The sequence below is a fragment of the Athalia rosae genome, chromosome 7, assembly GCF_917208135.1.
Source record: "Athalia rosae chromosome 7, iyAthRosa1.1, whole genome shotgun sequence".
Lineage (NCBI taxonomy): Eukaryota > Metazoa > Arthropoda > Insecta > Hymenoptera > Athaliidae > Athalia > Athalia rosae.
In genome coordinates, this window is record NC_064032.1 from 10,972,310 (window position 1) to 10,999,413 (window position 27,104).

The 27,104-nt window shown below is 39.0% G+C and overlaps 3 protein-coding genes across 4 annotated transcripts; all 3 read left to right on the forward strand.

Annotated features, from left to right (window-relative positions):
* Positions 1-624: 624 nt before the first annotated feature.
* Positions 625-1,962, forward strand: LOC105691090 (tryptophan-rich protein TspO-like). Its single transcript, XM_048659197.1, has 4 exons — positions 625-932; positions 1,017-1,197; positions 1,329-1,541; positions 1,659-1,962. Exons 2-4 carry the CDS (start codon positions 1,087-1,089, stop codon positions 1,821-1,823), a joined length of 489 nt encoding a protein of 162 aa, XP_048515154.1. The 5' UTR covers positions 625-932; positions 1,017-1,086; the 3' UTR covers positions 1,824-1,962.
* Positions 1,963-2,109: 147 nt separating this feature from the next.
* On the forward strand, positions 2,110-13,651 carry LOC105691127 (protein enabled). Of its 2 annotated transcripts, none has more exons than XM_012409413.3 (8): positions 2,110-2,750; positions 4,806-5,127; positions 5,873-6,030; positions 6,519-6,580; positions 6,673-7,994; positions 8,196-8,387; positions 8,495-8,762; positions 8,852-13,651. In XM_012409413.3, the coding sequence occupies exons 1-8, from the start codon at positions 2,746-2,748 to the stop codon at positions 8,878-8,880; spliced, it is 2,358 nt and encodes a 785-aa protein (XP_012264836.2). In that variant the 5' UTR covers positions 2,110-2,745; the 3' UTR covers positions 8,881-13,651. The 2 variants fall into 2 exon arrangements, with proteins under 2 accessions (XP_012264836.2, XP_012264835.2); XM_012409412.3 differs by lacking the exon at positions 2,110-2,750 and adding an exon at positions 3,990-4,644.
* A 2,955-nt stretch (positions 13,652-16,606) lies between these two features.
* Positions 16,607-26,480, forward strand: LOC105691058 (protein stum). The gene is made up of 9 exons (XM_012409305.3): positions 16,607-16,922; positions 18,872-19,098; positions 19,380-19,871; positions 19,956-21,603; positions 24,563-24,862; positions 25,007-25,229; positions 25,453-25,579; positions 25,675-25,869; positions 25,961-26,480. Exons 3-9 carry the CDS (start codon positions 19,520-19,522, stop codon positions 26,092-26,094), a joined length of 2,979 nt encoding a protein of 992 aa, XP_012264728.2. The 5' UTR covers positions 16,607-16,922; positions 18,872-19,098; positions 19,380-19,519; the 3' UTR covers positions 26,095-26,480.
* Positions 26,481-27,104: the final 624 nt, after the last annotated feature.

Here is a 27,104-nt window from a genome sequence, read left to right on the forward strand (position 1 = left end):
TAGTACTTTGTATAATTTTTATTCGTGTCATCGCGTGGTGAAATTTTCTTTTCCATTTATCGTACCGTGGTTGGAATTTGGCCACGGATGACACAGACAGTTGCGAATATATGTCAAACAGCCATTTTTATCTCGAATGAACTGATTCAGTCGCGGATGACTTTCCGTTTATATTACATAATATTTCAAAGTTACGTAAAAATTAGTCTAGCATTATACTTGTGTGGTTCACATGAAACGTACACATTATCTGGCTATATCTACCCATCACTTACAAGTCAACGTATTATCTTCGTTCGATCGTCTCTATGCCACGAAAACGATTATCTAACGGTGTTAATTGGTTAGGTAACGAAAAATGTCGGGGGGAAGAGATAGATGAAGCATAATTGCTACTTCAAACAAATAACAATGAAGGAGACGTTGCGAGAGGAATTTGAAGATGTGAGGAGCAAAATTTTATTTCTCGGGTTTAGATTTAGCGGGAGATGATGTGAGAAAATGTGATGTCATAAACTTGAAAATGAGTACGACAAATATTTTCCACGATGAATTTTTGCGGCAATCAATGAGGTCCGAAAATTCATCGCAATCAGTCACCGCTGAGAGTTATGATACCGTAGGTCGAATAATTTACTTCACTTCGGTGTATAGTCTTCAAAATCTAATATCGCTGTTGTTGTAAAAATTTTGGTTTTATCTTCCAACATTTTGTCAAATAAAGTTATCTGAAAATCGGACACTCGAACGGCATGGTATTTGCATAGATTTGATATGGATGGAAAAAAAAATGGATGAAAATTATGACTACACCAAATGATAAATGAAAATTTTGACCGGTTCCGCGTCGTGCCCGTATCGTCGTATCGCAAATGTTTGCAAAAAAATCATTTCAACCGTGTGTGCACCTGTATCATAGATATATTGAGCCTGTACGTATACACATATATGTGAATACAAATAAAATTGAGATTATCTGAAGAGGTGTTAGCCTATAACTAAGTGAGTTCTTTCAGAGAAACGTTTAGTTTGACGTGAAACTTCACGAACGTTGTGCGCACCGGACAGAATAGAAAATTCTAAAATATGTCCCAAAAGAGAAGCGACAACGTTTGGATATTCCTGCTGGCGGTCGTCATACCGAACGCCGGAGGATGGGTGGGTTCTAGCCTGTGGCAGGACAAAAGTTGGTTCGAAGTGAGTTGAAAAATGATCGCAAAAAAATCACGTTGAAGTCAACAGTCTAGGGGAAAAATGTGCTTCGTAGCGTCGCAAGTGTCTTTTTCTTGTAATTTACGATCGTCTCATTTCTGAAATGTACGTTACAGGCACTAGAACATCCGGTTTGGAGACCTCCAAATTGGCTATTCCCCGTAGTATGGACTATAATGTACACACTTATGGGGGTTGGATCTTATTATGTATGGAAACATGGAGAGGGTTTATCGAAACGCTGGCTGCCATTGGCCATTTATTGCGTACAATTACTTGTAAACTGGTTCTGGACTCCCTTATTTTTCATCTGGCAATTGATCCTAGTGGTAATTACTCGAAATTTTCATTCTATCTTTGGGTTTTCATTGTTCTATTCGATGTGACGTTGGTTTTCGATTGAAATAGTTATTTTTAAATCTAACTTTTCCGCTTCCCGTTTTCAGGCTCTCGTCTGGTTGGTGATATTGTGGATATTGGTCGTAATCACAATAATTGCGTTCTATAGGGTGAAAAAGTCTTGCGCATTTTTCTTGTTTCCATACATACTATGGATCACGATCGCCACAGCTTTGAACACCAATTACTACATTCTCAACCCGACCGCCTAAATGCGAAAGGAGAAAAAGGAAATCGCCAGTAAAAAAAATATTAGTATTACAGTTTTTTATCGTTAATTCTAATCATTTCTGTACTATAGTGTATTTGTATGATGTTGAAAAGTTTTAATTAAATTGATACTTTACTTTTTTCCGTTCTACTGTGGATTTAGCACGTCTAAAAATAAGAATAACAGATCTTATCGTATGAATCAATTTCTGATTTATCACTTACTATATATTACATTTGATATGTGTGGCAACTCGATCATATCATATGCCTGTAACTTTTATGGATTATATTCGGCGACCATCCCCAATTACCGATATTGGAACTTGAAGTTTGATTACAAATTATAATATCATCGATTATATTCAAATACATTTATAGCTTAAAATTGTGATTGGAAAGTTATTCATTATAGGTAACAGTATTCAGGAAATACTTTTTTTCTACACTAGATAAGCAGAGTTAATGATTATTAACTGGAGGTAAAAAGGGGGTCGAACTGTTGGTCGGAGTTGAAGGGTAAGTCGTAATAGTTTTTTATAAAATTTGTTAGAGGTCGCAACGTGCTGATGAAATAAGTTAAAGTTATTCGAAGCCACGGTCGAGCGCTGAAAATTCCACGGATACTTTTAGAACTAAATATCCTGCTAGTACAGCTGCACGGGGGTCGTACTTTCCAATATGGCCGTTCTGATGTATAATAGGGTGTTACTGTGGTGTTAGTGCAGTTGCTGCTTCTGGTTCTGTTAAAACTGCATTTATATACTATAATATTTATTTGATAATTATAAAATATTTATGTCGAATTACCGTAAATCCTGTCCAAATCTAACTTGTTTTCATGGGATCAGTGAAATACTTTGCAAACGGAGATATAATTCACCATACACATCTGAGCCATAGCAGTTACAAATAACCGACAATATGAAGTGAGTAATACATATGAAATTTACATTCTTATTGTTTAATAATCGTGGAGAAGAACTGCTGTTCCTACATTCGTTTCAGCTTCGTTTTTACGAAGTAAAAAAAGTCTGCAAGTTATCGAGAAAAAAAAACCTACGAAAATTACACACCAAGTCCCTGTCAAGGTGCACACTCCTGTAACCCAAACCTTTGGAAATCGAATGACTCACTTCTCCATTTTTCGTAGTTTTTCAAATGAAACAGAGACATTGTCGTTATTCCCACTGACAAAATACCACCGCAGTTACAATTGTTGTATCTAATTTTCTGCAAATGCTAATTGTTTACATCGCGTTATATTTTATTTATCAAAAAAAAAAAAAAATAACAATAATCGTAAACAAAAATTACAATCGGAACCAATTGAACGAAAAATCAAAAAATCCTACTGCATGCGTTCTAATACTTTAAATAAAATTTGTCCAAACAAAACACTTGTTAATTAATACAGAATCGATAGCAATAACAATAATTTTGAATCATTCCGAGTGAATCATTCGCCGATGATCATCATTGATTTCATATCAATTTCGTAGAATTTTTTCATATCGAAAAAACGTACAAAACCATAGCACACTACCATTGTTCTAAAATATACAAACTCAATTATCAGAAACAAAAATCCGAAATGCTATGGAGGTGGATAACAATCAGCAAAATGTGCGCATTTTCAAGGAACACTATGACACATGTAGGATACAAAAAGCGGTCCGAATCTGTAAGAAATACTGAATTAACAGTTACATGAGTCATGGGTTGACAAGTAATGATTTTCGTTTCTTTTCTTACAGGAATTATATTTTTTAGTCTGACTTTCCAAGATCTCGTATGAAATATCATGGAAAATTTTCAATGTCGGTTTACCCACTCTTTTTCGTTGTTACCTTCTCTAAGTTTTGTTCATCTTTTATCCAGTTAACATTGTTGATAAATGTTATGTAGGTTATGTTGTGGTTCCAGTAGCCTGCTAGAATTGAATATTAATAAAAACAGAGTGTGTCAAGCATGCTCATGTACCTACACGATATGGAAGTTCGCTCTCGAAGCATGCGGTTGGTTAACGAGCAAGTAATATGCGTTATCAGGATTATCATACGGCCGCAGGCCGGAAGTGGTAACGCATCCTTTGGGGATTTTTTTCTCTATTTCCTATTGCACTAAAAGTAGTTTTATCATTATATTTTGTCTCACCGAACAGTGAACATTGTAAAACTTGATATCATATTCGAGACTCGATCAGTTGGTCGGTAAAATTCGCCGGAAAAACATTACTGGGTCATTGAGAAATCAAAGTAATTGCAACGAAAAGGAAAGCAAGAAAAAAAAAAAGAAAAAAGGACTCGAAGTCGAAATAATTAATTTTGTTTTGACGACTAACGAAGGCGTACACCTGTATAATAATATCCGGAAAACCCGTAAATGCACTCGATCGACGTCTCCGTCGTTGTCGTCCTGCAAGAAATATAAAAATGTGATATCGTCTCGCGTATCGTGTTTACCTGCCCTGAGGTGATCGGTGCGTAGTTGTCTTAGCCGGCTTCCTAAAGGCGACGACGGCCATCGGGAGTCTAAAAGTGTAGGAGGGGAGAGGGAGTTGATTGTGTTGGGTTTGGAGGGTTGTTGGGTTCGTCAGCCCTCGGGACCTGCAGGGCGCGACGCCTCGAATTTTTCATAGAGTATATTAAAACTCAGAAATCACGCTGGTAAAGGACAAATTGACAAAGGAACAAACTAATCACAAAAAAACATGGAGCAGGACAAAATCGTCCCGCAGGACTACGACCTTATGGATCGTAGAAAATCGAAAAATAACGCCAACTTAAACAGACAAGCTTCATGGGAAGAGTACTGGGCATGGTATTTTATATTCACGCAATTTTGAACAATTTTTGAACTCGGGACGAAGACCGAAGAAGACGGTCGTTTTGAAGAAAACAGAATCCTTGCTATCTTCATGATTACGGATTCAGGCGAAACGATGTTTGAAGTATTAAAATTTTTAAATTGAATTGTTTCAGTGAGGTGAGCATATCGTCAGCACGTGCGTCGGTGATGGTTTACGACGACGTAAACAAAAAATGGATACCGAGTGGTAGTTCATCTGGTTTGTCGAAGGTACAATTGTACCACCACCAGTTGAACAACACGTTTCGAGTGGTCGGGAGAAAACTTCAGGATCACGAAATCGTTATAAACTGCGCCATATTAAAGGGACTTAAGTACAATCAGGCAACTATTACCTTCCATCAATGGAGGGACAACAAACACGTTTATGGACTAAATTTTTCGAGCAAGGACGACGCCGATGCATTCGCGAAAGCTATGCTCCAAGCGCTCGACGTGAGTATTATTCTTAAGAATTGATCGCATTTAAAAGACCAAACGAAACGACGACATTCCGAAAGTGCCTCAGAGAACCATAGAAAAAAAAAAATAAATAAATAATAAAACAAAGAAGTAAGAGAGAAAGAAGGTAATGGTGCAAACTGAACTACATGTTACGAGAGGACACTTTATACACATAAGATATTGGATTACTACGTAGTTGCACTTCATTGTTAGGCTTGTCTCACACAAAAATTAACCGGACGTTGCATAGTATAATACGTATACACCTATACGGAGTAGTAGAGCCTCGGCTGTCGCAGCTGATGAAAATGGAAGTAGGTGGAGAAACGAACGACGTGTGCGTCGAGCACATGCCGTATAACGACGTATGTAATTTGATAATAAACTTGTCCACCAGCAGGAAGCAAAAACCCTAACGCTCATGTAACACGCGCTCTGTCCTCCACAGTTACAAGATCTGTATACACATATTATTATATCACCTCCGCAATCTCGGAGTCAAAAATTTTCAAAAGATATCGGAATAAAAAAAAAAAAGACTAAATAGCGACTATCGATACGCCATTTCAAGACATACAATAAAAGAAAAGACAAGGAGATCGCGAGAATATTGCGTTGGCAATCGTACCTCGTTTTTTCACCTTGCTTGACTCAATTTATCTAATAAAATCCAATAAGGGATTAATTAGTAGCTAATTCGATCATTTATCGCTGTAATTGTACACTTTGGTTTTAGGTATTAAGTAATGGAAGTAATATTTCGAGGAGTCTCGGTCCATCAGTTGCTACCGCAGCACCTGCACCGACCTATCAACAACTGCAGCAACAATTGTCGCAACAGCAACAACAACCTCCTCTGGGAACCGCTCAATACGAAGAGGATATGGGATACAGGTTGGTAAATTTATGAGAAAAAAAAAACAACGGTGTATCTCAAGAGAACAAATCCCCGAAATGCATTATCACCGGCTGCTCGATTTACGCAGTTTGAATATTATAACTGTCGTTCGTTCTTTTCTCTTCCTTTTCTTTCTTATCTATATTGTTACAAACGTCGCAATAACAGGAAAGCTGCAGGATAAGAATATATTTCAGGAGTGTGAATAGGCTCGTCAATCTGACGATGACTTCCGGTTTTAAAAATATAGGAAAAGCGCCCCGCATTAATATCGATTTCTACTCACCTTTTTAGCATTCCTTTTAGGTATAGCTGATTAAGAGGTACTATAACAAAGTTATTGCAATTGTCATTTAATTCTTTTTTTTTATCGCAGTTATTTTATAAACCGTTTTGATAGTTTAGCTCGCTGGAGACAATTTAACCATAAGCGATGAATTTTGCAGAAAATCAAAGTTTATTATACGAATTTTTCAATGCACAGAACTATGACCAGAGAAGACGTTGCGATAATTCAAGAGCGACGGATGTCACAGCAAAGCCAAGGTGAGGCGATGACGCAGAGAACGCAACAATAGCCGCTCTCCCCGTATCCACGAAAATATCTGATCAATGTTTTTTTTTTTAATTTCGCCCAGTGATGAGTAGCCCGAGTGCCATATCGCCCAGTTGTCCGCCGGTTTCATCATCTTCATCATCGCAACAACAGCAACAACAATCGGGCCATCATAGAACTTCGTCGGCACCCCCGGCCCCGCAGCCTCCGGTGATGTCCGGACCTTTAATAAACCCGGCGGTATCGCAATCGCAGATGCAGCAGCAGCAGCAGCAGCAGGGGGTTACCGGCCCGCCGATTCCGCCACCGCAACCACCTGTCTCGGCACCCCCGTGCCCACCGTGTCCACCTTGTCCACCGTGCCCTCCGCCTTTGCAGGCTATAAACAACTATCAGCAACAACAATCGGGGAATCCGGTTAACGGGATGACGAATTGCAACGCGCCGATACCCCCTCCTATGCAGATGATTATGGTTAACCAGTACGCATCCTCCCAAAATCCTAATCATCAAATAATGCAGCAGCAACAACAACAGCAACAATTGCAGCATATGTCCCAACAACAACAACAACAACAACAACAACAACAACAACAACAACAGCAACAATCGAACGTAGTGTACGGTGTTAATAATCAAGGGGTAAACCAGATATACGGTGGTAGTAATTCATCACAATCAGGCATTATTTCATCAGGTGGTGTTCAGAGTGGTATTAATAGTCAGTATAATAAATCAGTAGTCAGTAATCAGAACAACAGTATTAACGGTAATCAGTCCAATTACAATGCTCCAGCATCGAGTGTTAGTCAAACTAGTTTGTACGGTTCTTCAACTGGTAATATTAGTAGCAGTAATCAGCAGATCGCACAAAACGGACAACAGCAAGCTTTATATTCGGTTAGTCAGAATAGCAGCCAATACGGTAGCAGCAATTCGATAAATCAGTACGCGTCAACGGTTAATCAGTCCCAAAATCAGTACGCGGTAGTGGGCAACGGATTGTCCCAGAATAATTCTCAGCAGCAGTACGCGACAATACCAGTTGGTAATAATACTTCATCTTCGTCATTATCGGCTTCATCGTCGGCTAACGTTATTAGCAATTCCTCGAACCCGTCATACGGTACCCCTTCGAATTTGTTAAACCACTATCACTACGGTTCGATTACGACTAGTTCGGTTCTAAATTCTAACTCGTATGCTCCTCCGATCGGCAGCAATGGGCCACCTCCACCACCAATGGGACCACCCGGTGGCCCTGGTGGCCCTGCCGCTCCACCTCCACCTCCACCCCCGCCCGCACCCAACTCTAACTCGTCTAATCAGCTCCTCAACGACGCACCACCCGACACGAACTCCCTCGCGGCTGCCCTGCAGGCTGCGAGACTAAAAAAAAAACAGGTATGTTCGATTTTTGATATTCTCTTTTTACTCTCTACTCCAGGTTGTAATAAAATTTGGCAATTGTATTCGAAATTTATGCCGGTCCTTTTCCATTTATCTATCCAGTCGTTTGGTCGTCGACCTTCTCTATTTACCAATGGAAGTCTAGTATATTCGGACAAACACACGTAACAGAATTTCAAACTTTTCTGATTCCAGCAACCCCAGCCCATAGAAAATAGTGGTTCGAGTACAAGCAGCAGTGGCAGTGCAACAGGAGGTGGCGGTGGAAATTACGGCACCCTCGGCCGTGGCGGGGGCGGAGGAATGGCATCGATGATGGACGAAATGGCCAAAACTCTGGCACGCAGACGCGCAGCTGTTGAGAAGAAACAACCTGAACAGCCTCCGGTACGTAAATTTCTTCAATCGGGATGGACCCGTCTCAAATTCCAAAGAAAATAACAACCAGAAACAGATTGACATTGTTCGCTTTCCGTTTCTCCTTGTTATATTAGGAACCGGAAAATTCGCCCGGAAAGGGTAACTGGGACAAGAATGGCGGTTCTTCAAACAACAAATTTTCAAACGGAGGCAACGGAGGTGGAGATTCGCCGAAATCTGCCCGTAAAAGATTTGGATCAGCTTCCGAAGATACATTGCTCAAAGTTAATGGCGTTAACGACGGTACACCATTATCCGCACAAGAAATGGAGGCATTTAAGGCTGAGATAATAAAAGATGTACGCAGAGAATTCCAAAAAATGAAGCAAGAGATAATCGATGGTGAGTTACTTACCTCATTTCAGATAAAAAAATCAAAAATTATCATTCCCAGCACGTTGCGATCCCGAAATTTTTTTTTTCTGTTGCAGCGTTGAGGTCCGAATTAAGCAGAAGGTAAAGGTAAAGAAAACATATATGAAAAAACGTTACAGTCTCTGCCTTATATAGTATTATTATTATATCGGCAACAATCCAGCTTCTTCATTTTTCTACTACCGCGCACAGCGTTATTTATTAATGAAATTAAAAATTTTGAATAAAATTTGTAATTCTGAATCGCGCGCGTACATTAGATAAATTATCATACGCATGTCATCCGAATAGAGAGAAGAAGACATAACAAGAAAAAGACTACAATAAACGCAAGACGAAATAAAACGAAGAAATTCTAATTCGCATAAATTGAATTATCGATAAAAACATAAAAACCAAAAAAAAAAAAAATTAAAGAAACAGACAGAATAAAAATCGACATCCCCGTAAGAAAAAAATCATCTCATTTCGATTTTTAAACACGCGTAACATGAGGTTTTTTAAAACATAATAATAATGATACATAATAATACATATATACACGATATGTAGCTATATCCATATGTATATCAGCCATTTGTATGTAAGTCTAAAAAAAAGTAATGATAACAACGGTTATTAATAATTAACTTTTAACTTATATAACTTAAACTATGAATAATTGAATGGAATAATTATAGTAATAATTATGTATAGATGTATGTGTTACATATATGATAAGTATATGTATGAATACCTATACATACGTTTCAACTGTCTCTCATCTACATAAAAATAATTGCCTAAAATTATATTAAATACATTTAACTATAACTAAACATTAATAATAGTAATCTTTCCGAAAATTCAGGATGAATCATTTCCACGAAATAATAATGATAATAATAATAATAGTAATAATGATAACAACAGCAACACGATAATAACAATTACACGAATAAATAACAGATACATGTAATTCCCATGATCGCAATGTCACCACAATTTAGGTATAAACTGCGAGAACATACTTCATGAAATCCTCATTACGTTTGAGAGCTGTGAGAATTGGATAAAGCAAAAGTTTGAGGAAATTCGGAGGAAACAAAAATTTTGGAAACGCCGTAAGTAAAGCAAAAACAATAAAAGATATATGATCGAAACAAATGATAGGGATCAATACATAAAGTCATTCACAAATATAAGCGTTCTGTGGTATATCTGACATACTTTACTCTATATACGTATGTAGTTACATTTATTAGAATGTATGAGAGGAGTGTGAAACAAAAAAAAAATATTTCAAAAAGAAAAACGAAAAACTGATGACAAAACTGTGCACACCGCCCCGTTATTCATACTTATAAAGATAATCCGGTAATTTAAGATCGTCAATATCGCTGAACAATATTTTTACCGCTACCGTGGCACAAAAAAATTTTAATGAAATAGAACAAACAATATTCAAAATGAATGAGTCAAATAACACTGCGATAACGTAACTTTAATATGACTAATGATTATCATCATTCTTATAAATAAATTTGAAATATTTCCGCACACGTGCATTATTCCAATTATTATTATAATTAATTATTTAATTGATTAGATCGTGATATTCTTTTTATACATTGTTTTCTTGTCTTTTTATATATATATATATATTCTCACATACCTTGTTAGATTATATCGATAACTGATTTCTTTTTTAGATTCCTTTTTTTCTTCGTTTTTTTAGAAATGACTTTGATACGGTAGTATACACATGCTTGTAATCTTAGATGAAATGAAACTCGAAGCAAAAATCAATAAATAAATAAATGATACTAACTACGTGTCAAAATATTGCTGAAAAAGAAAAAGAGAAGTAATAAATGATTAAATGAATTCGGGATGAAATTATTACATTGATAATTGATGATCAAACCATAATGATTAAATATAATCATTGAGGAAAAAAATTATATGTACCACAGACTACACGTATATGGTAGGGTGTAACTGCATGTTGTAAGTATATCAAAAAATGCACACAGGCTTTTACTTTCCTTTTTCTTTTTTTTTCTTTCTCTTGTCTCGTGAACGCTTTAAAAGTATAATAATTAAATATAATATATTACATGTACGGTAACAACATGAGAAGTTCACATATAAGAAATTCTGTTAAAAGTTGTATCTAAACATGATTATAATAATTATTGAAATAATATTAATACTGATACTAATCGTAATAATAATAGCAACAACAACAACAATAATAGTAATTACAATGGTAGTGAATAATTTAAAAATAATATAAAGAGATGTGGCCAACGAAAAAAATCGAAGCAAAGTGACAAAGACAATTAGATGAGAGAAAAAAAAATAATAATAATGAACAGTTAGTAAGAATCAAAGCCTTTTTTTCTGATATATATATACATATATACGTATATATTTTTTTCCTCCCGACAAAGTTAATGGATACAGAAAATTGCAGCACACACAACAGTAATAATAATATCTAGTAATCATTACTGACGACTTTTTTGACTGATGTATACAAATATTATTATTATTATACACGCAACAATTTATGTATTTTATCAAATGCAATACTGTATTATTTATACATATATATCTAATGTAATATAAAGTATCGTATACCTTACATAGTATTATGTAGGTATACATACAGAATGATTCGATTCATAACTATATAGACTTGAAATTGAACTGAATTTTTATTGACGGATCCGTTAGTGAATTTTAATGAAATTCCGAACAGACGAAAGAATGAATAAAATAAAATGAAATGAGAAACAACCCAACAAAAAATTTCACACGGTATGTACTATGAGCATACCTGTAACTCATGCGACGACATCGAGTATACATGAAAAATAAAGTAATGATAATAACAATAACAACAACAACAACAACAACAAGAATAATAATAACGATGATAATAATGATAATAATCTTTTTTTCGTATTATATATTCGGTTTTGTGTTTCTCTTTATTTTTCACGTCTTCGTGTTTCGCTATTCACTCATACTTAATAATTATCATTCACTTTTGTACCTATCTATCCATGTAATTCTAGCATCTACTCGACAAGTCGACTACTTAATTTCTATGCCATTTATAAAATTGCATTTAATTTTAGTCACAATCGTTACTCCTTTTATATCCTTTGTATATTAATTCATAGTTATAAAACAATCTCATTATATAAATTAACGGGATTTATATACATTTTGCAATATATATACATATATATATATGATACTTTTGTAAATATATATAATCTATTATTATTATTTATTATGTGTATATTATCTATAATTACATACATAAAACGAAAAATCCACAAATGAATGAATAAAATGTTTAATTGGTGACAAATGAAAAAACAACAATTTATTAACGAACAAAATTGCACGGATAAAGAAAACGAAATAATTTCGAAACTCTACATACGTATAAACAATTTTCATAATTAATATTCATTCCAAAATAAAAATATATATACCATAATGTCTAACAATTAATATGTATGTTGAATTATATTAAAACTATACAAAACTTGAGCTAGAAGGTTAGACGCATAGGATCTGATCATCATTGTCACCGTCACCGTCATCATCTTCAGAATTATTATTCTAGTTAATATCGCTATGATTTTTACTAGAAGTACAGACGAAACGTGTGACACAAATAATGATTACACCACAGATAAATTGAACATTACACCATATTGTTATTATTGTCATCATTATTCTTACTATCCCTGTTGTTATTGTAATACAATTGGAAGAAAAAAGCTGTATTTACGACACAGGATAATAATAATAACGATAACAATAACAATAACAATAATAATATTAATAAATGAACTGAGAAGTGTTTTCTGATATCGCGGTTTGCGCGGTATAAGTGTACAACACACGCTTATACGCCACATAAAAGTGAATATAAAATTATTACAATAATAATATACATAAGACATATACAAAAATGTACACATAATCAACTCAACAAGTTATACACTATACATAACGTATAATTATTATATCATGCTCTCATTGTACGTGAAATTTTCTTTGTCACTAACTCGCATTAAGAAGAAAAAAATGATAAGAATAATGATAATGATGATAATAATATTAGTGAGATAATAATTAAATTGAACGAGTGAACAAAATAAAAAAAAAAACATACACACAATCTCAATCTAGCACAGATAGTATTATTGGACAGCATTTAATTAATGTCTATTTCATACAAATATCCTTTTTTTTTAATTATTAAATTGTTGTTATTGTTATTACTATTATCACAAACTATAAACCTACAATTATACTGCTAATTATATACCTATTACTATGAGTATTACGTAAGAGTGTTTGTATATTGTATTATTCTATATAATATTATAATATAAATGAAATAAAATAGAGGAAAAAAATAAATAAAACAAAGTGAAAAGAACGTGTACGAAAATCGTCGTCATCGTAGTTTGAAAAGACAAGTATAGAGCAAAATTTGAGATTCGCCATACGTTGATTATTTCTTCTTTTTTCCCCTCTCAGCGAGACGTATGGTAGTGGGAAAAAAGAAAGAAGAGAAATTAGGAAAAATTGAGGATCGAAAATTGTGGAACGAAAAGAAATTACCAAAAATTCAAATCTCTATTATAAATATAGAACATGATAAATCATCAGTCAACGATGATAATTTTAGGTACGAATCGTAAATACTTATTTTTAGGGGTAGGGTATCTATTATTATTAAAATTGTCATTATTATCATTTCTATTATTACGAATATCATTCCTGTCGCTGTTTTTATTATAAATGTTGTTATCTGACTAATTGTAAGGGCGAACATTGCACTCAATCACCTCTCCAAAACATGGCCGCTATGATGTACAAACTGACATGAGCTCTAATTCGTATCGGAGTACGACGTCAAAAATTATAAGTAATAATATTGATGATGATGATGACGATGACGATGATAATAATAGCATATTATGACGACATATAGTATGTACCTATACAATAAGATGATATTTGTATGTAAATGAATGACGAAAAATTGAATAGTAATAATGATAATAATAATAAAACACAAAAATAACAATCCAACAAAGACGAGCGTTTAATTCGTCGGACGGCGATCAGCCAGCCCTTTTAACAGAAGAAAAAGATCATCGAATTCGCGTAATCAAAGATTGAAAGAACCATCATCGCGCTGTTTCAGGTCTATGGAAAATTTGCAGTGCAACACATATTAATTATTAATGCGCACATAGCATACACCATATACATTCATGGGAGGTCGGCGAAAGGGTGGTAAAAGTGTGAGGTGATGGTCGATGCCTTGACGGTTGTTGGGGAGGGCCAATCCCTTAGAGTTATGCACTACCACTTCACCACTCCAATCAGGCTAATGTGTTCGAGAATACATAATTCGAAGTCCGCCGCATCACCATGCCATATACCACGTACTATGTACAGTAATACACAACCCTAAACGAACATGGGATATCGCGGGATAGGATATTTTCGTATCTCCGTTGCAACAATAGCTACGGGCCGTTCTTTGGAGAACCGATATATGTATACAGATTTGGTCTTCGCGGTAACACATAACTTTTTCGGCTGGCAATCAGTTTCGTGGCTTAAGGGCGTTTCCCGTCTAAAGGTGACAGAAAGAAGGCGTGAAAATAAAAGTATCGTTCGAACGAGATATGACGCGAAAGAAAATCCATTGAGAATCGGCACATTTAATTCACCCTACTTCGAACAGATTATCTTCATGAGATAGTAATTTATATAAGTGGGTCGCACGTTTCGGCGAACTCTTATAATAATAAATATATGGGGCGATAATAATCAGAGGTATACGGCATAATAAGGTGTTAGCGAATTTTAGTATGCCCGCTCCGCACAGTCCAACCCTTATCGCATATAATTTGGCCTGAATCTACTTTCGCGTGTTTATTGTATACATAGAACATTCGAACGTTTCGCACGATTCATCCCACCCCTCCCTAAATCTCGAACCCTGTCGCGCACCTCTTGAGTATCTGCACAGATATATTGTATCTGTAACGCAGCCCCGACGAAAAACTATATTATACAGGCCCTTCAAAAATAAGCCAATTCGTTAAAAGTACGTCTTCGATACTTGGGTTGAATTCTGATGAGAAAAAAGTAAGGGGATGAAATCGTTTCATCGATCATCGATTGAATTTGTTGCACGTGCAATATTGCGAAATTTGTTTCCGATTTTTTCGATTCAGATTAGGTAATATATAATACCGATTGACTATAGAAGTTCGATAGGAGAATGGTGTTACATAAAAGTGTAATTTATACAAGCCGCCAGAATTTAAATTACAATTCGCACATACCATACAGTTACAAATACATGCGATGGCCACGTCTGAAAAGTAACATTTATTAAGATTTAGTCAGTCAGTTTTATGGGGTGGGGTTGCAGGTGGTGGAAAAAATTAAACTCGAGAGGGTGCAGGTATAGCGGCGATTCCGGACTAGAGATATAACGCACATAGGTACCTATACAATACGAAGTATATACACCTATATAAATTCTTTTACGCGCGACCTACATTAATACATTAGGTTATACCCCGCACCACTCTACCTCAGCCCTCATTTTTGGGGTGGTTTATACGAAGAAGGACCTCAATTTTTTGCCTAGCATGTAAAGTCGTCAACGACTTACTCGAATAGAAATTATTCAATTAGAGATATTTAATACACTCACAATTAATGTGAAAAGAATAGATGGAGTAAAAAAATTGGACTCAATTAAACTAGACATTTGCTGTCTAGTTTTTTTGTTTCTGATATTTTTTTGATAATGGGGATACGTTGCAACGGCAGATCAGAGGAATATTGAAAAACTGAGGGCATATTTTGGCTCCTCAGAACTCGATATAATTTGGTCTCTTTCACGCGTTTGGTGTATAAAAAGCACCAAGCTTGTTTCGAAAAGCGGAAGTGCGGTTATATGTGTGCACAGTGAGGTATTAACAATAAGTAAAAAACGATGGGACAATAAAAAAATGAAAAACAAAGATAAAAGGGGGTGTACGAAGGCGTCCATGCTCCGTATGTGTATGTGCATACGGATACACCCTTTAAAAATAACTCTCCAACGGGTATAGGAGGTTGCTTTTAAATTAAGACATTCCCTGAAGCACACACGTACGTAAAGTGCTGGAGCAACGGGATATCCGAAGGAACCGTGCATGGCCCTCCCGAAGCTGCTGGCTGCTGCTTCTCGACTAACTTGAGCTTCTTCATTTTACGCTCTCAGTTATCCAAAGAACTTTACAGATTATAGTCGCGTGTCACTTCACCTATGAGATTATGTAAATATACAGATCTCTTATCGTCAAATTATGAATAATAGTAGTAACAATAATAACAGTAACTGCAACAATAGTAAACCAGATTACTGTAATTAATGAAAAAATAATTGAACCGAGCGATAGATAAAATAATAAAAAAAAAAGGCAACGGTCTATGAAAAGGTTGGTACAACATATTGTACATATATATAGTATATAAACAAATATTATGTACACGGTGTCGGAATTGGATCGGATTATTTTTGATATTATTACCATTATAGACTGTCCGCCGATGTGAAAAACAAAGTTTAAGGCGCTGGCGCGGGTAAACTCCTTTGCAGTGTGTAAGGAAAGCTGCGGGAGGGATAAAATTTTACCACCACCATCAACAGCAGCAGCAGGTAGAAGTGGACAGGTAGGGTGAAGCTATCGCAGTAACCAGTAACGTCTGGAGTACGACGGTACTTGGTGTGAGAAAAGTGGTTGATTTTAAAATTATGATTTTTCTTAATTCCAAATTTACGGTGTTCGATCATAGGAGAAATTTGAAATTCGAAGATCCTTCTGACCTTCGAAATTTCGTATACGAATAATATTCCCTCAAATTTTGATAAATGACAAATTTTCAACAAATTTTCTACACGTGCGGACGAGAACCAATATCGTAGCTTAGGTATAGTCGATCGTAATCTGTGATAATTGATATAGGACTGTACACGGTGCAAGGGAGTTATTGCATAAATTTTCGCCACTGTTTTCTGACAATTGTCATCAGGTAACGAGCTTTTTTTACATTCATTTCAATTTCGCACATATTCTCGACGATGAAAATTACGGTGAAAATCATCGGTTCACATTCATCGAACATTTCTCTATAATAAATTCATAAATTTGAATCAAGGTCGTATCGATTTATCAACGTGCACGACGTTTTCAAGAACACAAGAACACTTTTGGTCGATTTCGTTTCGCCCGGGCATCGGGACCGCCAAAACATCGGATCACACGGCGTTCGGCTAACTCGATGCACCGATTTTCCGTCGAAATTTCTAATAAAATGTCATTCATCTCTTCCGGGACGTCTCACGTGGTCGTTGGTTAACTTTTGTCGGATCAACGATCTCCCGGGCAGAGATACGAAAAGATTTTTGAGACCAAATTATCGAGATTCAAGCCGCATTGGAGAACGACAACGCCTAATGTTGGCCGCCCGCCCGACAATCTTAAGACCGGCATTCCGTATCATCAACAAAAGAAACGAAGCGCGGCGTTGTTTACGCATTTTAATTAGACGGTTATAATTGCAACGGTTTATCGCAAATGATCGTACTCGCGACAAGCGTTGTAGGTAAAGCTGAAGATCCGACGATTTCTGAGATCCCATGGTTTCTTTTTCGGACTTTCAGACGAAGTAAAACCATAATTTTTCCGCGTGCTTATAAGCCTGTACTAATTCACTTTTCAAACAGTCTAATTAACGCTGTAAAACAAATAAATTACACGTATGAAATGAGGGCTTTCGAATGTTGTAATCCCGTACCATAGAAACGTTGAAAATAATTAGTTGAGTAATCACGGAAATTTATTGTCACGCTCTATAACCAACGATGTGGTAATTAATTTATATTGCATCAATTAGAAAAAAGGATAAGAATCGGTCCGAGAAAAGTTTTTTTCTTACGTCGTTACGGACGACGCTCGATATCAGTTGATCCCGATTCACGTTCTGCGAAAATACTACTCCCTATATTTTTCAGATACACGCCGTGTGCAGCGGTAAGAGAACAAAAAAAAAAAAAAAAGAAAAGAAAATTAAAAAAGAAAGGAAAATAAGAAAAAAAACCAAATAGCATAGTAGAACAGCTGATACATCCGGTAGAACAAGGAGAAACCTCATTTTTCAACTCGGAATAATCGATTCCTGGCAACAATGGAAGCTTAATACACATATTCGTATGGTTGGAGTAAGAATTAGAAGGGAGCGCCGTATTAGATCGGGTTCGTGATAATTTTCAATGCGTAATCGTTTCCCAGTACGTCCCAATCCCATTTTGGTGAAATAAATTAGTCGCGTTTTGCTGCAATAATTCAGTCAATTAGCGCCGACTGGTCCCCAGGGAAGGTGTTCGCACGACCGAACGTAAGGGAAAGAAATTTGAGTCTCCATTGGGTCTGTCTCACCTTCTCTTCCTTCTGGTTCTTTCAATCTGAAAGCTGATCGAGCGAAATTTGACAGGGAACATCGATCGTTGCGAAAAATGAACGTGCACGGTCGAATCCTTCCAAGGAATACATCGTGAATTATTGATAAAAATCATTGTATTCGTCACGTGTACAACTCTGTATACATAATCTCTTTTATGTTAGCAGCTACACGTATTCTATTCTGTTTCCGTGCACAGCCGAAGGTGTTTGTAGCGTTTGATATACCTTAATTGAGAGTAAAAAGTCACGCGAGTAGCACTCCTCGATTTGTAGGCAAATTCAGTCGTTCTTTTTTTTCAATCCATTCGAAGCCAGGGGCGGGTAATCAAAATTGTCAAAATTTCGATTTCGATTTCACGGACGCCGTTTTGCGTCAAATTTCAGCGGCGTGCTAACTTCTGTTCCACTTGGGGCATTTTTTTGGAGAACTCGATATTTCCCGAGGTCAATTTAAAATCGTTTAATTGAAATTTCCCGTACTCTTCCACGGTGTTAAAAATTTATCGTCTATGTATGTAGGTGAAGTTTCCGGGGAGTTGGAAAACATGCGGTTCTATTCGTCGTTCTCCGTTAGCCGCCTTAATATTATCATCAACGATGGATGTCGATTCCAAAAGCGTTCCACCGTTTTCATCGGGACTATGAGAGCGTGAATGTCATGCCTTGGGAAGCAGCTCGAATTGTCAACGGTACTTCACCGGAAGGAGCTCGATTTCTTTCTCCACATAGGAAATCAAAGGCCTCCGGTAAGTCCCACTGAACTACCTTACATTTACGCTGTAAAAACAAAGGGGCAGACAACTACGCTGCGGATTCATCGACGTAATCCAGCAGTGCGAATTCGATAGAAATCCTTTATTTTTATCTCGTGGCCATTCGTTCACTCCATACTACACATGGAGTTCTTCGAGCTAATTCAAGACCATGTAATCTGTCTTCCCACACTGTTTATAATCGAAGAGAATTACTTCAATTAGAAGGTAAATTACTCTGTAATCTGAGGTTCCATCTTTTCGTAATTTTGCAGGGCGAGCGACCCACTGCATCAACCTTGGAAGAAAGAATTAACGAAACAAACTAAACGAAAAAAAAAAGAAAGAAAGAAAGCGCACGTTCCATCTTATCTCGAGGATCGATCCGAATTAAAATAAGCTGCCGTTTATCGCGATGAGGCGCGTCGAAGTTGACACAAGGGGTGCGCCGCCGTTCCGGGTCCTGGGTGAAGGCGGTCAGATGTTCGCGGTTCCTTCGGCACCTCCGAGTTTGGCACCGGAGCCTTACAAGTTGACGACATCGTCGACGTCCTCGAACAGAGCGAGACGAAGATCCAGTTTCGTTATAATTGCCGAAGCCCGGCCAGCGACCCCCACGTCGAGAAGTCCTTCTCCGAGCCTAGCGACCGGGAGAGCTTCGCCCTTCAGAGGACGCGGGTTCAAGGGACCCCCACCCAGGGCGCAATCCAGACCACAAACCCCCGAACAGAAGGACGCTCGTCGTCCGAGCCGAGTGACTCGACGAAGTGAGTGGAAGTCAAAGTTTTGTGTTGTTGTTTTTTTTTTCTCGTTTCCAGATCGTCCGTGAAAATTATTCATCTGAATTTCAGTGTCGACGTCGCAGCAGAACAGTCCGAAACGCAGTCTGATTCCTCAGCCAGCGCGACGTCGTTCGGTGTCCCTGACGAAAACTGAAACCAACGGAAGATCCTCACCGAAATTTGGGAGGCGCGCGACCTCGAAAAATTACCTCGAGGTGAATCAACAGATCGCGCCTTCGCGCAGGGGGTCCCTCAAAGTTCCTGGACTCTCGCCGATTCAGGGAACGCCTACCAAACCGTTGGAGAAAAAGAAATCAACCGCCGGGCCGAGGAACGAAGCCGCTGAGAAAAAATCGTCGCCGATTAAAAGGAGGAGGAGTTCAACCCTTCCGCCCATACCTAAGACGACGGGGGGTCCCAGAGGAAGCATAGGTGGGAAAACGACAAAACCGCCGACGAAGACAGGCAAGGTCACAACGAACAACGAACCGCCAATGTCACCCTCTAAGATTCCGGTGAAAAAAGGGGCCGTCCCGGAGCCAAAGGTCACGTTAAAGGGCAACGCGAGACGTGGGTCTCTGGCGAAACTGGCGGTACCAAAACCCGGTGACAAAAGCGGACAGAAGAAGGAAAAAGTGGAAGTGAAGAACGAATCGAAACCAGATCCCGGGAGTACTACGGAGTCTTCACAGCTGCAAAACGGTGCGAAAAAGACTGAAAATAAAACGGAAGCACCGCAGGACGTGAAAAAAACTTCCAAAGAAACCGAAAACTCGACAAAAGAAACGAAGACCGATGTCAAGGACGTCGCAACCCCGAAATCCAAGGTCGTCGATGACATAAGTCTGATGGAACTTTTGAAACAGTCTTCGGGAGCCAGTGGAACCTCCAGTGTCGTTAACACGACTACCGTTACGGCGGCGCAACCACTAAAAATCGACGCTGTTGGGACGATAATAGCCGAAGGGGATGTCAAAGCGAAGGACAAAGAACCGGAAGTTAAACGCCGGAATCCGGACAGTGGCAAAAGAAGCGCAGTCGCAAGACCGACGGCGATGAATATTCCCTCTTCGAGTAGCGCGTCTCCGGCTCTTTCGGTATCGGGGAAATTGACGCAACCATTCGCGCAGGACGGGGGACCAAATAATCCTCAGGAAGGTGATGCGAATAACGAAGAAACGACCAGTCATGCGGACGGTAGCAAAAACCAGCATAAAAAAAGTGGCAGTGGACAAACGACCGCAACTACGGGTAAAATTGTGACGGGCGAAGTACTTCGGGAAGGGATTCATTCGGTACAGTCGAAAGATACGAATGGCGTGCTCGCGAAAGAAAGTAAAACGTCGTTATCGGGGGGTGGTGGTGGTAGTGCCGAAGGTCGTTCGACCTTGAAGAGTGAAGATCGGGGGATTCAGACGCCGGTGACTACGATAGGTAGTGAGGGTGGGAGTCAAGCTTCCAGTGCGGTGGTGATGATGGGGGGCGTTAGAAATTCGGATGACCACAATCATCGGATTTCCGGGAGCGCGATGTCCATGAAATCCACAGCTGGACTATCCACCGGATCAACGGACACCGGAGTAAGCGTCAATACCGTGCGTGGTGGGATTTCTTCGGCCAGAGAGAAACGAGGCATGCATCTCGTCAAGGGACATTCGCAGGGCATTGAAACCCTCAGTGGGAACGTTATGCATTTGGAACGGAACGGAGAACCAATGTGAGTAATTATTAAATCACGGTTTGACATTCTCGTGTTATTCCAAACACTTAAAAATGATTCGTGAATTTCCGGGTTCGGGATAATTGGCATGAAATTAAAAAACGGGAATTCCAAAATCTCGACATTACATTCTTTGTTAGAGATCAATGTAAAAAGCTCTGGGAACTTTTCGAAACATTTTTCGCCCCTGAAAACATTCACAATTATAGACCCGGAGGGGTTGAACGTGATCGGTATTGTTGAACCGATAGAGGGAAAGAGGAACGAAGGGCCTCGAGGTATTCCGGAAGCAGGAGTTCCTCGACCTCCGGAGTTCCTCTTATAGTCTGCCTGTCTAGCTGACTGTGAGTACGGAGGAGAGGCCTTTTGCCTTTGAACAGTTGACCAAACGGTTTATCGATCGTGAGAACCAGATTTACATCGTAACGAGAGGGTGGAAACGGCACGAGGGTGAGGTAGGGAAAGAGAGAGAGAGAGAGTCAAAGGGTTGATTAATTAGAGGGTGCAGAATTCGGAGTCTTTCTCACGACTTCCGGAATTTGCATACTAAATGAGCAGAAAATGAGGACGTTACTAACAACGCCGGTAATTATGCTTGGTTAAAGAAACACGCGAAAAATAAAACGAAACAAAGCGGACGGTAAAATTTCACCGAGTCTCGGCTAATTTATTTTGTCGTGCGACTTTCGACGAATTGAAAATGCAATTTTTTCAATTCCGATCGAATCGACGTGCAGAAATAGGTGGACACCGTTCTCACCGTTCACCGCGAAATGGAGAGTGACCTCGAGAGTCGCCGAAAATCGACGCAACGCCAGAGAGAGAGAGTGACCCATGTTCGAGTCGCGTGCGGCCAAGGTCGAATATTTCAGCTATATTTTAACCCGGTCGTTCGAACCGACGGCTGCCACCCTAGTCAGCCCTAAGTTATAAGGAGAAGGAGACTGGGAACACATTTCATGTCGCATTGACCACCGTTGCACACAACACCGAACTCGACTCCGCTACGTACGAAACACACGTAATTTCTGCAGAAAACAAATCGGCCACGCTCCGAACTGCAGCTACCGATAAATTTTAACGCTTCGCGGACACCCGTTACGTTACGTGGAATAGACGAGACCCTGAGATCACCGGCAGGTATTCGACCTTGACGACCTCAAATCCCCGCTTCTTCGCATCCGCTTGCGGCAACTAATCAAAATTCGATAGCCCAAACTCCTGATCTCTGAGAAAAAAAAAATCCTTCGATACGATTTTTCGTCCTGCAGGTCATCGAAATGGTAATAATGTTAATCTTCGATGTGTTCAGCAGCGCGCTGCACGAAGTCCGAGGTTTTCAAGTGGGTATACCTAATACGCGTCGCGTCCTCAGCTATAATATCGATTGCAAAATGTATGCAGCCGCCAAGCAGGTTTGGTCAGCGCGCAAGGAGTCAAGAAATCTTCGCGTGACTATAACTCTCAACGGAAAATATCCACCGCCAGCCATCCAACCCCTCGAGGGGGTGTTCGGCTTTCAGAGTCTTAAACGAGTTCGGACTGGGCAACCGCCACCGATTTTACTGACCGAACGTTGCAGCTCAGCTGAATAGCTAAACAATTCTCTCGCCAGTTCTCACGGACTCTCGTACAACAATTAATTCGCGTTATACACCGCGGTAGATCAATCAATCGTGCGACGATGAAAAATCGCTCTCATTATTACTTTTTGTCGGCATAACTTTTTTCTTCATGCTCTGGTCTTTCGTTAGTTCTAACGTCTCGTTGTCGCTTTTTGCGTCCATCCCTCAGTTTTGTTTCGATTTTTTTTTGTATTCGTTATCGAAATTCCACCGCATCAAGACAGAAGATAGCCCGGATGTTCGATGGTAGAGACAAAAAGACGTCGAATGTAAAAAGAAATTCGTGCAGCGATTCGATAAAATCGCATATTTTTTTTTTTTGATAAATGCAGTGCCGTTGCAAATGATATTGGAGACGAGTCCGCACATGTGGATTTCAACAGGAGATACGAAAATTCCGAGCTCCGCCAGCACGATCAAGTAAGTGTCGACGAATTTGCAGACAATTTGTCGTTTCACAACAAAGGAACTTTTCGCTTTGTCAGTCGCCATATTGTCTTTCGTATATTCGAAAAACTTATACTCTGTCACTCGGAGTTCAAAGAACCGAGTGTGTTTTTTGAAATCTCGCGAAATCGGCAAATTCACATGCGGCGTCAGGTGTGTCATTTTTTAGAATTTTACGACTGCGAAATCCGAAGATCACGAAAGATTTGGAAGAAAAAAAATTCATTCCTCGATCTAGTTAACTCGAGAGGATGATTTTCAAACAACACACGGACGTCGTTACACCAGTGAGTTAGGAATATCATTTGTCACGCGTATATGGAAACTAAGAAAGTGAAACGATTATACTGCATAATACACTGCACTTTTCTAACATCATGCGGTACAACTCCTGACGATAAATTCTGCAGCTTTCTCTCATCGAAAGGAAAAAATAAATAACTCAAAAGCGCCTTCTAATGCTTTTCTTCGTAACAATCACAGTCGTGATTTCATCACCTACGAGATACATGACTCACGCTCCTATACTCGCTTATTTTATATGTGCTGCGAAAAAAATATCGATCTTCACCCCATCATTGCCTCGCGATATAAGTAACAGTAATTCTTAGCCGTATTATATTATAAGCTGTACACTAATTCGATGCCGCGACCAACCCTTTTTCGACGCTTCGATCCGACCCTGATCCAATAAGGGAGAAATTATATCGGGCCGAAGACCCTTTTGTGTATGGGCTGCAGTCAATAGGAAAACATAACAATAAATTAGTGTAGCAATAATGATGATAATAATAATAATAATAATACCAATACCACCCGGGATCGGTATGGTCATCGCGTCTAATAACGCTAACAGCTGGTTAAAAGACGCACCTTGATTTCAGGCTTCCTGGCGGAGACCTGCACGACCTCGAGAGAGTTACCAGTCCAGCCGGCGAAGGATTGCCGAATCCCCGAGTTCCGGGTCAGCAGGAAAACATCAGCAAGTGGAAAAAAATTTTCGGCAGGTGCTGCCGGCCCTGCAGCAAGTGCAAATTGAACTGCTGTAAAGGATTCGAAAGAAATATGAGGTGCTTGGCCTGCAGAAGAGGCTTCAAATCTCAGACAAATAATCCCCCCATCCTTCAGGATGCGACCAACGAGATCAACAAAGGATGTCTATCCAAACTGAAGGATAGGACAAAGTAAATGAAAATTTTATCCATTTCTAACAGATTTCTATTTCTGCTTTTGCTTCGGATGCGCGGTACAAATTCTGTGGGTTTTTTTTTTTTTCTCGATTTGCCCTCAACCCCATCGACTGTGATATTTTCATCCCAATTTTATAGATGTTGTCGTTTCCCTGAAAGTTGGAAGGGATGTTCGCGAGGCAGTCGAGTAGCGCCGGCAGAAGAGAGCAGCTGTTGTCCGCCCGAACGAAGATGCGGCACCATTTTCAGGCTACTCTGTTCACGGTGTTCGTGCTGTAAACGTCAGGACGCTTCTCAACAGATCAGAAACGTCCAGGCCAAACAAAGCCTGACCAGCGTCGCTGCGCCCGTTCTTTCCGAGGTATTAATTATGCTACAAAGAATTTACAGGAGAGAAAAAAGGGGGGCAAACTCGAGGGATTTGCAAGGATGAAGGATCAACAAATTCTGTTCGTTTACGGTTTTCATTTCTTGATCCAATTCCTGTTTGAAAAAAAGCTCTTGTTTCTGATCGTATCTGGTTAACATCTGAAAAAGGAGTACGATGAATTACAGGCCAATTTTCACATTTTTTTTTTTCACAGGAGCCTAAAAGCAAAATACCGGAAGTACTGGTGGAGCACAATGCACCTATGAGAGGATCAATTCCGTGTCTTCCGATACCGCTGGCTTGGTTTTGCCTCGTTTGGAACGTCCTGATCCCAGGCACAGGTTTGTGGCTCTTGCGACAAAGCTCTAACCGAACGCTAGAAATCACTTCTGAAGATTAACCAAAGATCTAATATCGAGCATCCCTTCGATTTCAGGTACATTTTGGAGTGGTTTATTCAACCTTTGCGTTGGACAGCCAAGATTTTCCGCAGTGGCAACGCCCAGAGCACGAGTAGGCGCATTCTTGATAAACACCATCGTCGGCGTTGGTCAATTATTCACGGTTTTATTCTGCCTCGTTGGATGGGGTTGGAGCATATGGTGGGGGGTCATGATGGTGCGCTTGGCAAGTGAGTAAAGAACTGAAGACTAACTAAGAACGTAAAAAGACTTACGAAATAACGTCGATTTTTTTACACGATCTTTTTACATTATACGCAGGAAAATACAAACGATTTCGGGACTCTGAGGCGGCTAACAACGACGTTGAAGCTCGCGGAGCTGCTGCTGAGGCGACAACCGGCCCTCCAGGGGTTCCTAGCCAACCGAGTCGTGGTTTTGAGAGGGCGCGTTGATGAAAATTGATTTGGGAATAGTTTTTTCTGTTTGATTTTTTTTCTACTTATGCGCTGGTTGAGGATCAACGATTGAAAATGTTGTAAATACTGTTTATTGCGTGTATGAACGCCCGGTGAGGTTGATTGCGAGTCAAACTAACCGGGCGTACAACGTATCGCGATATGGCAATTTTTCACTGCAATATTCTTAAGTTATACCATAGATTATACATAATCAATCAAGGCTAAAGATTCTTTTATACGTTTATTATTATCACATATGTACAATTAACGGATTCACAGATATTATAACCGTGTATAATTATGCCCCCTTAGTCTATAATAATTGTATACTTCTGTACTATACATATATATAACTATTCGAACGAAATAAATCGCGCGATTTGAAGAGAAATTAAATTTGAGCATGTGTCTTCTAACAAGATTTTATCCGAATAATACAAATCCACTGCGTCCGATCAATTATCGTGAATTAGTTCTTCTGCTCACAACATTGGCTCCAGAATCTGAAAACTAATCGGCACAATTTTTTCTCCTTGTTTCCCACTCTCCGCTTCGAATCATGGAATTAGCCATCATTTGAATTTTAGGCTCCATTTGTTCGATCAACAATGATCAATTATGATGTGTATTCGGGTCTGAGGCGTTGCGGTAGAACTCGAGTGGATCGCAACCAATCTTGAATCGGTCCATCACGGGCGCTTTACTCAGTTTACGGTCAACTGAGCATGTTCTACATTTCTCGTCTCCCGAGAGAACGGCAGTGGAATCCCAGCATTAGAAGCAGCGACAACCGCATCGTCAACACTCTCCAAGGGAGGAGAGAGTGAGAGATCGAGGTATGACGGCCGTAGGTGAGGATTGCCGTTTGCTAAGACAAGCGTACTTGAAGTACATCCTAATTGATCCAAACAATAGCACTTGATTTTCGTCAGTCATGGAGACAATCGACAAACTTCTTCATCGCTAGAGCCAACGAATACCTTTGCGGGCTGGTTTTTTGGGGC